Source organism: Calypte anna, chromosome Z (genome assembly GCF_003957555.1).
Source record: "Calypte anna isolate BGI_N300 chromosome Z, bCalAnn1_v1.p, whole genome shotgun sequence".
Taxonomy (NCBI): Eukaryota; Metazoa; Chordata; class Aves; order Apodiformes; family Trochilidae; genus Calypte; species Calypte anna.
Genome location: NC_044274.1, coordinates 59753542 through 59768538, shown reverse-complemented (window position 1 = coordinate 59768538; position 14997 = coordinate 59753542). Strand labels below are relative to the sequence as shown.

Here is a 14997-nt window from a genome sequence, read left to right as displayed (position 1 = left end):
TCCTTCTTCCTTCCTTCCTCCTTCCTTCCTTCTTCCTTCCTTCCTTCCTTCCTTCTTCCTTCCTTCCTTCCTTCCTTCCTTCCTTCCTTCCTTCCTTCCTTCCTTCCTTCCTTCCTTCCTTCCTCCTTCCTTCCTTCCTTCCTCCTTCCTTCCTTCCTTCCTTCCTTCCTCCTTCCTTCCCTTCCTTCCTTCCTTCCTTCCTTCCTTCCTTCCTTCCTTCCTTCCTTCCTTCCTTCCTTCCTTCCTTCCTTCCTTCCTTCCTTCCTCCTTCCTTCCTTCCTTCCTTCCTTCCTTCCTTCCTTCCTTCCTTCCTTCCTTCCTTCCTTCCTTCCTTCCTTCCTTCCTTCCTTCCTTCCTTCCTTCCTTCCTTCCTTCCTTCCTTCCTTCCTTCCTTCCTTCCTTCCTTCCTTCCTTCCTTCCTTCCTTCCTTCCTTCCTTCCTTCCTTCCTTCCTTCCTTCCTTCCTTCCTTCCTTCCCTCTATGAACAGAGGTTATGACAGAAAATTAATTTTCTTTGTGGAACAGACAAGAGGACAAATATGCCACATTTTCCTCTCTCACCAGGCACTCATAAGTACTGCATCCTTTTAGTACAACTGTTCGCTAGGAAAGTGTTTCTGTCCTGGAGAAAGCCCAGGAAGGGGAAATAGATGGAGATTGTCCTCATGAGTCAAAGAACCCAAGAACCTTGCAACCAGAGGCTTCAGATTGCCTCACAGAAAGGTATAAAGATGTTTGCTTCTAGACGCAGCATTGCTCTTAGTAGGAAGTATCAACTCAGAACTGAGGGCAGGCTGTGAGAAGGCCTGTTTGTACCTACTGCTCCAGCCAGCGGCTGTGCAATCAGGGAGAGAGTTTCCAAGAAGAACCAAGTGGACAGGGAATTTAAGAGTTCAGCTCACTCCATCAGCAGAGGTCATGGTATTTGAAACATCCTGCTGCACTAGGCAGCTCATTCTGCCATTGGTGTAGTTGCTCTTCTCAGGAAGCAGCCTCCTAGATGTGGTTCCTGAACAAAGGCATTGCTTCTTGAGTAGGTGAGAGTGGTAATCCAGAACAGAAGAGTTTGATCTCCCAGCTGGGAAAAGTCCCAAGACAAACATCTTTTTCTCTACTTGAAGCTAGTGGCTGACAGCAAGGACTGGGTAAAAGGCAGGAAAACAGGCATGTGTAGAGCTGGGAGGATGGGGTGGGGGCTCAGTGTTCAGATCACAGGGGGAAGAGGCAGGTTCAGCTCAGGGGAGAGGTGCCTGGAGAAAGGGGGAGGCAAACACAGCCTAAGCCTGACAGCATGCATGATGAGCATTACCCCACACCAAGCCATCCCAGATCAACATTTTTGTTTGGCTTCTAAACCAAAACTCATCTCTTCAGGCAGCCAGTGCAGATGGCTGATGAACAGTGCCATCTACAATTAGACAGTGGACCCTGTTCGGTGGAAATCATGGCAGAGAGGGCATTCTTAGCTTATGGAGATCAAGCATTTGATCACCACTAGCTTTACAGGTTTTTCAGATATATTTTCACGTCAGGCCCTGAGCAGGCTAAGGGCCAGAGAAGGAACTGAGAGTTAAGTGTGGATACTAGTAAGACTAAAGAGCAGAGAATTTATATCAGATATGGGTCAGGGACACAGCTAATTACACTGTCCTCCTTATATGCACTTCAAGGGGAAAGCAACTCCTGGTATCAACTTCTGTATCTAGTATCACCTAGTATCACTGGCTTATCTTGCTGGCTGATCTTCAGGTACATACAAAAGAATGAATAAATGTTTGAACATGATATGGACACAAAACATATTTCAGAACCTTCTTATACAGTGGATAAAGGCTCGTACAAAACCTGCTTACTATAAAGCAATAATCAGTAAAACACAGATTGTAAGCTCAAATTAAAGGATTTCCAAGATCAGATGTCATCCTCCTTGTGCTAGAGGAACCACACTGTAGGAAAATGAACAACTGGACAGACTTCGTATTTCCTTTAAGATTTGTTTTACTTACTGTGGGTGTAATTCTTAGTTACGTATGTTGCCAAATCTGAGGATTGAACATCCTACCTGAAAGTAATTTGTTATCTTTCCAAGGTGTACATAGAAACCATATTTTATTTCTTAAGCTTGTATTGTGCCCTTAGGCAATGCTATTAAAAAATGTGGAAGACACTCTGCAGATTTGCACAATCATCCATTGGTTTTCTACAGCTGTAGACACATAAGCTATTACAATTGAGTACACTTTATTTGTGTATATATGTCTTGTATACTTGTATATGAAGGTGTTTTCAGTAAATGTTCGTGAGATTCTGTTCACTAGCAGCAATACAAAGAGTTTCACCAAATGTAAAGCTAAATAATGTGCAGAAGAAACCTGATTCCGTAAGGAATGCGTGCCCTAAGGTGGAATATTTGAAAATACTGATGTGTAAGCACCCAAAAAGAACAGCCTGCAAACAGACTCATCTAGCAAGCTGGCTCCCAAAATTATGTGTAGAAGTTATCTTCACATTTTGTGACAGTCAACACCAATTTCTAGAAAATCGCAGCCTAGAAACTCCTGGATTCCACTCAGATTTATTTCACATGAATTTAAAACATTATGTTTCCTGGGTTTGCTACTGAGGCCATAAGGCATTTATCCTGCTCTGCTCTGAGAAGAAGCCTGTAAGATTCAGTGTCAATCATATTTGCCTACGGTTTCTGGAAGCAGGTTATGTATTCAGTGTTAATCACAAAATGTTATTCCTTACTGCTTGGTTTTGTGGGAGTAAAATTGCAAGGAAATAGAAAATGCAGGTACAGAGTTAAGTGTGGGCTTTCTTACCTACACAGAATCTTTGTACTCCTTTTCAGTAAAAACACCAGGATGGTGTTATTTTCTCCCATACAGTTTAACAAAGATGAAGAGATCCAGACGGCCAGTCGTATGCTAGGAATTGGGCAATGACTTTCCTGCTTATTTACAAGAACTACAGAAAACAGACAATCCAAATTTTAATATTTTTTTTCAGCCTGAAGTTTTTCCCATAGAAATAGGATCAATTCCAGAATCAGTTCATGACTTACTGCACACTAGACTGCTTCCCTTTTGGAGCATAGTTTCAGGACAGCTGGCAGACTTCAGATTCCTCAGGTGTTGTAAGGAAAAGCCCTTTCCCTTGCCACTTGGCCATGCAGCCCCACTGTTTATGCCACGTTGCAACCATTTAGGACCTGCCTGAACCTGCTAATATGCTGGGCATTGTTCCATTTTGGGGAAATTACCACAACTTTTTTTTTGAATGCTCCTGTGAACTGATGAAACTGATGAAAAGAGGTGTTTAATCTACATTGGAGCAAGAACGAGGAGATAGGAGGAGTGGAAGTGGGGAGTGGAAGCCATAGAATTACACAAGATGCATCGTAGGGAGTTGAAAACCCTCACCTGTGATTAGTTCTAGATACCTGTGATTAGTTCTAGATGTGAATCTTTGTAATCTCCTAAATTCAAGCAGCTAGGCCTTGCCTACGACACCTTGATTGTCAGACAGAAAATATAATTCCGAGTGTGCTTAGTCAAATATTGCTTTGCACCACGTGAGTCAGTTCATAGCAAGGGTGGTGGAGAACTTGACAATCATTTAAATCAACAATCCCAAACTTTTGCTGAAGGCTTAAATGTTAATTTAAATTATCTTACACTGTCCTGCATCAGTCAGTACTGTAATTACAATGGGGAGAGGAAGCAGACGTTGAAACAGTCTAAGCCAGAGCTTCCGTCTCTGGCTGATCCCGCCCAGTTCTGAGCACATCCTGAATTAATTTCTCCACTAATGATACTCAGCTGGTTTCTATAAACAAAATATTCTCTTACTGGTTACAATTCTGGGAACCTCAACTGCTCTTGGGACTGTTTTGAATACTAATATAGAAACTAAATTCTGATGTCACATGCCACCTGTGCTGATGCTGAGAGATGCTTCGGATGCTGTTAGCATGAAACTGTGAACTGTCAGCTAAGTGAAAATGAGATATGAGTGGGCAATTTCATGCTAGCAAGGCAGATCAATGCTATGCAGCACAGAATGAAGTGAAGGAAATAGAAAAGGGAAAAAAAGGGTAAATCTCATGGCCTGTCTCATTGTCTAGTTTGTGCTGTATTTGAACCTGCAACTCAGTGCTGGCATCAGTATATTACACTGTTAACAAAGACACTGCTCCATGCAAAACAAATTGGTAATTCCTCCAGGAAAAAAGGACTTTAAAAGCCTTTGATAGCTGGGGTAGCAAAATACAACATGCAACCAGTGAGAAGCAGGGTAGGACAGAGTAGCGACTCCACAATCAGAAAGAGCAAACATACATAACACAAGAAAGTGTGGGATGCTGGCTTGGAATACAGATAAGGACTGTTTGGGTCTGAGGGCCACCAAGTCCATATCCAGAAGTCTCTTCAGTCAACACAGGAGATCTGCTGCCTGTGACGTGCAAAGAGATGAAGCAGAACTCCTAATGAATGCCACTGGGAGAGACAGTAGGACAAAAGCTCCTGTGAGTGGGTGTATGTCTTCCTCTCACATTTGTTACTTGCATGTTGGACTTACTCTGCAGTGACACTTCTGCTTGTGGTCTGCATGGATCTGGATATTTCATGTAGCTCAGAGATCTGACATTTCCCTTAGAGCCCAGTGAAAATTTTATGAGGAATCAGTTAGCTACAGATTCTGTAGTCCCCAGTCCCTAGGCTAATATTGTCACGGCTCCTGCTTCATGCAACTCTGCTATTTACAATCACTCCCATTCAGTCTCCCCTCTATATACCTGGGGAAGAAAATTAGGCTTTCAGTAATTATTTCTAAAGTGTTCAGCTTCCCAGCTGCATTTCTTTATTCCCCCATGGCAAATTCTGCACAGGAACATGAGACTGTTCTTCAGCAGTTCCTGCTAGCTCAAGGGGCAGTCTCATTCTCCCAGTACCCTTGAAAAATTCAAGCCATACAAATCAGCAAACTACCTTAAGGAACTTGTGTAGCTGTAATGATGGCTCAAATGAATTTTTAAAATGTACCAGTTCAGGACACAAACATCAAAGCCAATCAGGTACTGAAAGCTTTGTTATTTTCTGTAAAGATATGCATGTATGTGGTATATATTGGTATTTATAATATTTGGTATAAGAGATTCCAATGTGTAACTGGTTATGTTTAGCACAGAGATTCAAAGTAAGAGGAGCAACAACATTTTCCTTGAGAGGCATTCATTTTGGAGTCTGAAATGTTTGAAAACTAGGCAACAGCAACAATTCTGCACTCTATAGCTGGTAAGCCATTTACCAGGCCAAGATGTGTTTGTCCTAGAACCTCAAGCTATTATTTGTTAATACTGATTCTGATGTTAAGCTGTAGGAGGAGCGTCAACACTATGCATCAAAAGAAGGCACTTCAAATCCATCACAACAAACAGACTGAATGATGGTTGGAAAAAATAAAATTGTCATGAAGAGACAGTCAAACAGAAAAGAGGTAACATCCATCAATGAAGTCCTCTGTCATCGTTTCACTTTTGACAGATGAGAGACATTTTAAGTCTAAGAACAGGCACTGTTCTCTGCAGATTGTTAAAAAAGAAACCACCCACGGAGGATTGAAAATAGAAACCCAAAACCAATTTTCTTTTAGAATGTCAAAATATGAACTTTATAGCTCTAGTCCATTTTACTAAACCTGTCTAGGGGGCAAAGATAACAACAATGAAAACAATTTTCAAGGCCAGCCATCTGATTTGTCTAGATGTTACAGGCAGTAAAAGGCATGTTAGATCTGTAACCTTCTCTCTGTAAGGCTTTAAGCCCTAGCTTCTACAATCCAAGTTCTTTCAACAAACATCAGGAAGTACGGAAACTTGGTTAAGCCATTTCCCCCAACATCTGCAAAGCACCTGTGCTGGTTTTGCTAGGGACAGTATGTCCAAATCTGGACACTTTCACACCAAGAGACTGTGTGTCTAACAGAACAAGATAAGTAAATACAAATTACATAAGCTTTTGAGATTGCTATTTTTTTTTTTTTTTAATTTAACTATCTTTCATGTTTCTGATCTTTCCTTTGCTTGGCTTCAGCTGCACTCTGACCCACTTCTGTCTCAGAAATCCCTGTTGGTTCAGAGTCTTAACCTTAAGAACCTTAAGTTCTAGGCAGTACAGTATTTCCTAGAAGTGGTCTTTCTCAAAGTAGTGTTTACAGGGTATCACAACCAACCTCTTCCACAAATGGCAAAAGTTGTTGTCAGATAAACAATATTCACTCACTAATGACTAGAAGTAAGATAAACCAAATTTCCACTCAGTTTGGAGAAGCATAGGTTTCATTTTTTTATTTACTAGACAAGAAGCAGCACATTATTTTATTTAAGTAAAATTGTACTAGAAAATGAAATGTATACATTCAAAGCACTCAAGCACATTCATCACTTCAAAGTGAAACTAAAACAATGTTGTTCAGGTCACTGGAGCAGCAAAACGCCAGCACAGTGTTCAGGACACAGGCAGCAGAGTACTTTTTGTGCAGATCTACAAGTCACATTAGTACATCTTCAGGCACAAACTGGAAGGCATTACTGAGTTTTTTAAAATGAAACCATTCATTTATTAGACAACTTCTGCTGTGAAGGAATCACCACAATTATTAAACCATGTCTTTTACCACACAAACAAAAACTAGTGCTTGTAAAAAAAACCACTGAAAGAAAAATATGGATAATGTATAAAAATAGTATGCAAAAAATAATTCTATTTTGAAATAGTCTGTTTGGTTTTTCTGGTATATTTCTGAAGCGAATTGTAACCATCTGCCTTGTTGAGAGAGAAGCTGGAAGGCGGAAATAGCAAAGCATGTAGCATGATCTGTGAATCTGCTTTCTTAGATCTTATTTTATGAAACCAAAACATAATATTACCTACCCTTTTCCTTTGTCCATCAACTAAAAAGTATCACTTAACAGAGCATGCCAACTCCCTAGTGACTTTTTCCTTTGGCTGCTGCCTGATCCAGCTTGACAGTAAAGCTATTCTGAATTTAAAACACACTCAAAATCTAACTTTAGCCATCTTATACATTATCAATCATTACCATCCATTATTGGTCAATGTTTACTCAATTCTTTTTATACTTGTACATTTTTTTGAAGATACTGTAACCTCTGGAAGTTCCAAAGTGATCCCCTGTTCCTTGTGAATGCTCAAACTTCAAGGTCCATCCAGGTTGTTACTGCTTTGGCAGAATGACTGAACACTGCACTGTTGTCTGAAATACAAAGTCAAAAAGTAGATGAATATTTACTCTGCCAATGCAGAGCAGAACTACTTTTAAATATCAACGGAGACCAAATGGTTTCCATAGGGATTTCAAACAGGTTTAACTCTTTTGATACGCATAACATCTCCAACTTACTCCAACACCAAAAGAGTTAAACAAATTACAGGAAGGGTAGACTCCACAGCACTTCAAGTACTTATCACTGCAACTCTTTAAACCACCCATATAACAGGCTTGTTGGTACTGAGAACACCAATCTGCATTTGATCTGTACTTGATGTCTACATGGGAAGGTTTTTGCAGCAGAGGGGGCCTCAAGGGTGATTTCTGTGAGAAGCAGAAGTTTCTTCCATGTCCAAAAGAGCCAATGCCAGCTGGTTCCAAGATTAATCCAGAGGCTGAGCACATCACATAGTGTTAGCAGCTCTGGGATAGATAGTGTATATAAGAAGAGGAAAAAAAAAACCTGCTGCCCAAAAGCAGCCAGGGAGATGTGGGGGAGTATGTGAGAGAAACAACTCTGCAGACACAAAGGTCAGTGAAGAAGGAGAGGCAGAAGGTGCTCCAGGTGCTGAAGCAGATGCTTCTGCAGTCCCTGGTGAAGAACCATGTGAACCAGGTTGTCTCCCTGCAGCCCATGGAGGTTAAAGGTGAAGAGATATCCAACTGCTGATTACAGAGGAACCCTTGCTGAAATAGGTGGATGCCTGAAGGAGGTTGTGAACCTGTAGGAAGCACTAGAGCAGGCTCCTGGCAGCACCTGTGGACCCATGGAGAGAGAAGCCCATGTTGGAACAGATTTGCTGGCAGGACTTGAGGGGCTCACAATGAAGCAGCCTGTTCCTGAAGGACTGCACCCCTTGGAAGGGTATCACCAAGCAGTTTATGAAGAACTGCACATTGCATGAGGGACTCAGAATCACAGAATGGTTTGGGTCAGAAGGCACCTTAAAGATCATATGGTTCCAACCTGCCTGCATGGGCAGGGACACCTCTCACTAGATCAGGTTGGTCAAATCCCCATCCAACCTTGACTTGAACACTTCCAGGGAGGGGGCCAAAATTCCCTTAGAAACCTGTTCTAGTGTCTCACCACCCTCACAGTTTCTGTTTATATGAACTACAGAGGAGTTAACGATGTCTACTGCTATAAAACCTGTTTAGTTACATCAGAGGTTATATGGAAACAAAATGCTGTAGAGTGCTTCCATAGAGGTAGTGTATTTGCCCAGGACTGTCTCCTGTGAGAGGGACCCCTCACTAAAGCAGGGGAAAAGGACTCCTCCCTAAGAGGAGAAAGAAACGGCAGAGAAAAATATGTGATGAACTATGGCTCAACTTCATTCCCTGTCCCCTGCACCACTCAGGGTGAGGAAGCAGAGAAAGTGGGAGTGAAATGGAGCTTGAGAAGAAGGGGGGATGGGGAAAGGTGTTTTAAGATTTGGTTTTATGTCTCATAATCCTAGTAAGATCTGATTGATAGTAATTAAAATAACTTCCTCAAGCTGAATGTGTTTTGCTCATGATGGTAACTGGTGAGCAATCTCTCCCTGTCCTTATTTTGACTCATGAGCCTTTCATCATATTTTTCTCCTACTTAGTTGAAGGAGTGGTAAAGAGGGGCTTGGTGAGCAGCTGGCACCCAGGCAGGGTCAACCCACTACACAATCATCTTGCAGGAACACTTAAATTCAGGACTGCTGGCTCACAGGCTACAAATGATAAAATGTGCAGCTTGCTTCTCACTGTTAAAGCCACCATACTGACTTACATACATCACATTCACAGAAAGCTCTTCACAAATGTGATTAGAATGCTCTGAAAAGGAAGTTCCTTTAAAAAAAAAAAGTGATTTCTGTGTGTTTTTCATGAATTATGAAAACAATTGCCAAGAACAGAAACTTTTCTCTAAAGGTGCATCGATTGGGAGAGAATGAAATATGTAGGGACAAGCCACTTTGACATCAGCCACGTTAAAGGATAGGACCTGAGAAACACTTGAATTCCAGCTTTCTTGAAAGGTCCTTGGTCTGCAAGGACTGCAGTAGGCAGGCCAATGCAATTATGGTTGAAGAGAAGCCTTGATGAAATATCCCTCTCCACCTTATTCACCTGAGTCTATTCACTTGAGTCACAAAAATTACTCAAGAAATGACTCAAGAATATTTAGAAGATCAGAGTTCTGCATATAGAAATTCTGAATGTCAGTTTCTGTTTATGATAGATTAGAAAAAGTTACTAAATAATATTAACTTTTAAAACCCTTCAGCTTCAAGTATATGAATGATGAAGTGTTCTGAAACACACTATTGGATGCCTTACCCAATCTGAACTGCTCCACAGTGTTCACTTATCACAGCTCTCTTATCAAAGTACAGCATCATTCCTTGTATACAGGTCTAACAAATTAAATCTCACATAGGCTAGTACAGAAGTTCAAAAAAGGCAGGTTATATCAGCAGGTCTCCTTACAGACTACAGAATTTTACTAAAGGAGCACTGACAGAAGATCTGACATGTTACAAGAAGATGATCTTCTTACAGTCATGCTGCAAGAAAAATCAGTTCTAATGTTGACTTTTCTTTTACCACCCCAGTATGGATTCTCAAGGGGTTGAGCCTTAACAGTAACAAAGGTACAGAGCAAAATTCACTGAGTTAAAATTATTTTCAACAGTTTTTCCTCTCTCACCAGAACTTTTCCTAACAAAGATAAAAAAAGAATCCACTATACTGGTTCCCATTTGAAACTATCTGCTGTCACTAATATGATCACTTCATAATTTTTTACTTGATCAGCTTTTTATATCAATATAATAGCTCAAGTTCTTATTGCCTCTGGCATCCCTTATAAGTATCCCTTCCAAGTAAAGGCAAGACTTGCTTTTCTTGAAACCACCTCTACATGCCTGATCTTATTTTTGGATACCTTCTTGGCAGTTCTTGCCTGCTTCCAACCCTTGAAGGCTATGTTTCCATACACAGCTCTGTTTTTTGTTTAGCCAACTCAGTCTCGTGACTGGTCTTTCTGTGGATCTCCCCTGCTCTTGGACAATGCTGCCCTTACAGACTTGCCAGCTTTTTGGAGCTCCTTGCCCCTTCAGAGATGCTTCCCATGAGATGACACCTAGTAGTTCAATGGTTAAGCCCAAGCATGCTCATCTGAACTCACAGCATCACATAATCACAAATGTCAGGGATTAGAAGGGACTTCTGGAGATCACCTAGTATAACCCCCCTGCCAGAGCAGGTTCACCTAGAGCAGGGTGCACAGCATGGCAACCAGGAGGGTTTTGAATGTTTCCAGAGACAGAGACTCCACTTCTCTGAGCAGCCTGCCCAGTACTCTGTAACCCTCAAAGTAAAGAAGTTCCTCCTCATGTGTAGATGGAGCTTCCCATGTTCAAGTTTGTGCCCATTACCTCTTGTCCTGTCCCTGCGCACCACTGAAAACAAGACTAGCTCCATCCTCCTGATACTCACTGCTTAAGTATTTATAAGCATTGATAAGCTCCCCCTGCAAGTATTTTTCTCTCCAGACTAGAAAGACCAAAGTTCCTCAGCCTTTCCTAGTAAGAGAGATGGTCCAGTCACCAAATCATCTATATAGCCCTTTGCTGCACTCTCTCCATCAGAGTCCTGCCCTTCTTGAACTGGGGAGCCCAGAACCAGACACAGTATTTCAGATACAGCCTCACCAAGGCAGAATAGAGAAGGAACATAAACTCCTTCGATCTGTTTGCCACACTCTACTTGATGCACTGCAAGATGCCATGACTGATGTGACAAGGGGACATCACTGGCTCATGGTCGTCCTGATGCCCACCAACACTCCCAACTCTTTTTCCACAGAGTTGCTTTCTAGGTCATCCCCTAACCTGTACTGGTGCACAGGGTTGTTCCTCCCTAAGAGAAGAACCCTACACTTGTCCTTGATATATTTCATAAGATTTCTCTCTGTCCAATTCTCCAGCCTGGCCAGGTCATGCTGGATGGCAGCGCAGCCTTCTGATGTGTCAGTCACCTCTCCCAGTTTTGTATCATCAGCAAACTTGCTGAGGGTGCACTCTATCCCTTCATCCAGGTCTCTGATTAATATACTGAACAGGAGTGGAAGCAGTACTGACCCCTGGGGAACATTAGTTGTTAGAGATCTCCAGATAGACTCTGTGCCAGTATTCACAACCCTCTGAGCTCTATATTTCAATAATCCCCACTTCCCACTCATCTCACCTACACTTCCTATGAGGATGCTGTGGGAGACAGAGTTGAAAGCATTGCTGAAGTTAAGGTAGACAACATGGACTGCACTTCCCTCATCTATCTATTCATTCATGCCACTGAATTAGTCAGGCATGACTTCCACTTAGGGAAACCATGTAGACTACTTCTGATAATCTTTTCCTCCATGTGCTTTGAGATGATGTCCAGAAAGAGCTGCTCCATCACCTGTCCACAGATGTAAGTGAAGCTGATTGGCCTGTAGTTTTCTTCTTGCCTTTTCTGAACACTGGGGTGACACTGGCTTTCCCCTAGTCCTCAGGCCACCCATGGTGGTAGGGACCTCAGCCTCAGCACAACAAATTCCAATACAATTAAGGGTTGGGATTCAAAGAGCCAACTACATCATCTGCACTCTGCTACTTGCCTTCCTCACTCCCCACAAGATGCTGAATGCTCTTTCATGAGCATTATAGCAATAACTGCCAGTGATTATCATCTCACTAAACAACAGTGAACAGAAGATCCAGCTGTACCTCACCCATGGCTGACCCATTCTATTCTGTTTTGGACAGGCTACTACCCTGACACCAGCCAGAAATCATTTGGGCCACAGTGATCAATAGCATTCTCTACTGATCCATGATGTAATTACAATACAGTCATACCATGTTCTGAAACAGTAAGGGCCATATCTCAAAATGACAGACTATGAAGATGCTGCACCTGAAGAAAAGTTGGCTTTTATTTTTTTTTTCAAGCTCGTGTACCCTGAGCCTGGAAAAGCAACTCTTTTTAAAGCAACAGTGTCAGTAGATAGTGGTGTAAAGACATATTAGGCAGTTTAAAAAGACTAATTCTCAAATTGCACTTACTCAGTGGCATATAATTGATGTAACGACAAGTGTAAAGGAAGAGATAGCAGACAGCCTGTCCTTTAGCAAAAAAACAGCCTCTGGATATTTTTGCTTGAACACGCTAGGGTTTCCTAAAAACTATTATGAGATTAGAGGTGACATCATTGCATATGTTTGTGTGGGTGGAATGCATACCTCTGTGGGAGAAGAAAGATAAATATATCTTGGCAAAGGGATTAGCATCATATTTTCTCCTGCTTGGTGAATTTACTCCAGTCATAGCAGCCAGATTACAGAGCTCAGAAGGGAAAAGCTGCATCCATATAGATCTTTATGGTTTCACATGCTTTCCCAAAGAGTACAAACAGACACATTGCAGCAAATGCCCATTTGAGATGCCCAGCAGTGGCCTGGATGTAGGCTGGCATGGCTTGACATCAACCCAAGGTTCCATCTGCAGTCTTGCTCAGCTCCCTCCTTTTTTCCATTCCTTACCACATTACCACAGAACATGCAAGAGGTGCCCTTGAGCTAAGGGAAAAGGTGCCTCCGAGAAGATCAGTTAAAACCAACTCATATCTGATCTTCAAAATTCCTACAGTAAAATACACAGAAGACTACTTCATATCTATGAGGAGAATGGTTATAAAAACCTTTTATAGTTCAACTACATACTCCTACAGAGGCACATAGGTAACATACCTCTCTTTGCATAAATTTTCTCCTTATTCACTAACAGAAGCTTAGTACTAATCCATCATTTACTTTATCACAATTTAACGCCTCAAACAGAAGGATTTTTAACCATCCCTGTCCTTCCTAAGTCAACTCAGAGGAAGCGTTCAAAGCCTCAGACTTTCCTGTCACTTTTCTAGAGTACTTGGTTGTTTTAAATCAAAACCAACTGTGGCTCCTACCTTCCTGACATAAAGTGTTAAGCCCTACTGCCAATACTTCGTTGCTGTTTCCCCTTCTAATTCTTCAGATCAACTCCCTTTCTCACTATATTATCTCTCAAGCCAAGCCACTATGAGCAAAAATCATAAACACCTAATTGTCAAGACAAAGTGAAACTATCTCAATATTCACCACTGATACCAGGTAGCCACAGATGCCTTAGAGAAAAAGTCTAAGACAGTACATTAGAATGGAGTGACCCTTCCTCTGGTGTACCACATTTTCTTTCAGAGAACCATAGCATAGGGGCTGAGCTGCAGGAAACACTTGAATTGGTATTTTAAACAGATGACAATCAAATTAAAGGATTAGTGCTCATTAAAGCAGAACCTTGCAAACTCATGCAAGCTCTTTGCAGTCACCTGCTCTTCTCACTCCCAATGGAGAATCAAGACCATCATGAAAGGGAAAGCAACAGGATACTGCTTACCGAAGTACACCTGGCAGAAATGATGGCAGTACCTAACCAGCACTATATACTCATTATATACTATATACATTATGCTATACTCATTATATACTACATACATTATGCTTGTATGCCAGTATAATGAAAGTGGCTGAATTTTTTATATTTGTTCAAATTCTGAGGTTTTTAGTATAACCAGGTATCTGTATTAAAAAAAAAGAAAAAAGAAGAAAAAGAAGTATGCCCCAGTTTTCTGTGGATTAGAAGGGCAAAGGAATACAGATTTTGTGGTCTCCTTTATCTATCCACAACACAATTTCCTCAGCACTGCAAATGGAAAAGGGAAAAGACGGTTACCTCAAAAAAACTATAGAGAGGATATCAAATTAGGTATTTCAGACAATTGGAACAATACTGGAAACAAAACTGAAAATTTGATCCCAATCAGAAGATGTGGAAGATTTTTACAGCACATACGGTTCTGTTGAGAGTAGAATTTCAGGGACATACTTTCAGGTATATGAAGACATAACTTATGTCTGTGTTCATCTTTCCTACCCATTCAAATTTCAGTCAACATAGTGACTTTCAGAAAAGAGGAAAAAAAAAAATTGAAGAGAAGAGAGAGCTATTAAAGATTGGACTCTCTCAGAAGTTTCCTCAACAGATTTCCTCCTTTTCAGACTGCTGCTGCACTCACTAATAGAGATTCTAGAGGCCTACTTCTGTCTGCACTCTTTCACATCCAGGCTGCTCTCATGCTTTATACTCTGGTACTCCTGGAAGTGGCTATTTGTGACAAAAAGCTCACAGAGAATTTGGATACCTAAAATATTTTACTGTTATTCATTCTCTCTAGGCTATAGCCAGAAATTAATCTCAACTATGCTGGTGAAAGAGGCAATATAAAACATGTAAGTAAACTCCTGTCTAAAAAAAAATTTTAAAATTCCCTCATCAATATATTTTGAAATGTTTTTCCTTTTCTTAGGTACTGTGGATCTGAAGCCTGTGGGAGAGTACACTTCCAATACTTTCAGACTGTTTATTACCCATATCTTGTAACATGGTCCTCTCCTTCTACATATTAAAAGAGCACAGTAGCTTTGGTTTGGTTCACTGTTCCCTGCTTGGCTGTCCTTTGTTCTAAGACAGCTAAAGCTGAGCAGAGGTACAGGTTTTTCATTTGAATTCTCACATTATCTTATAGATTTTTATCTTACCTATGCTAAGAACACTTAATCAACCATATACAGATGT

General features: G+C 41.1%; 1 protein-coding gene across 3 annotated transcripts in view; it reads right to left on the bottom strand.

Annotated features, from left to right (window-relative positions):
- Positions 1–6368: 6368 nt before the first annotated feature.
- MTAP (methylthioadenosine phosphorylase) overlaps positions 6369–14997 on the bottom strand; it is a 32552-nt gene continuing 23923 nt past the window's right edge. For all 3 annotated transcript variants that reach the window (XM_030467956.1, XM_030467957.1, XM_030467955.1), the window contains exon 8: positions 6369–7281. In XM_030467956.1, the coding sequence (XP_030323816.1) occupies positions 7243–7281 (39 nt within the window). In that variant the 3' untranslated portion in view covers positions 6369–7242. The remainder of the gene's footprint in view (positions 7282–14997) is intronic.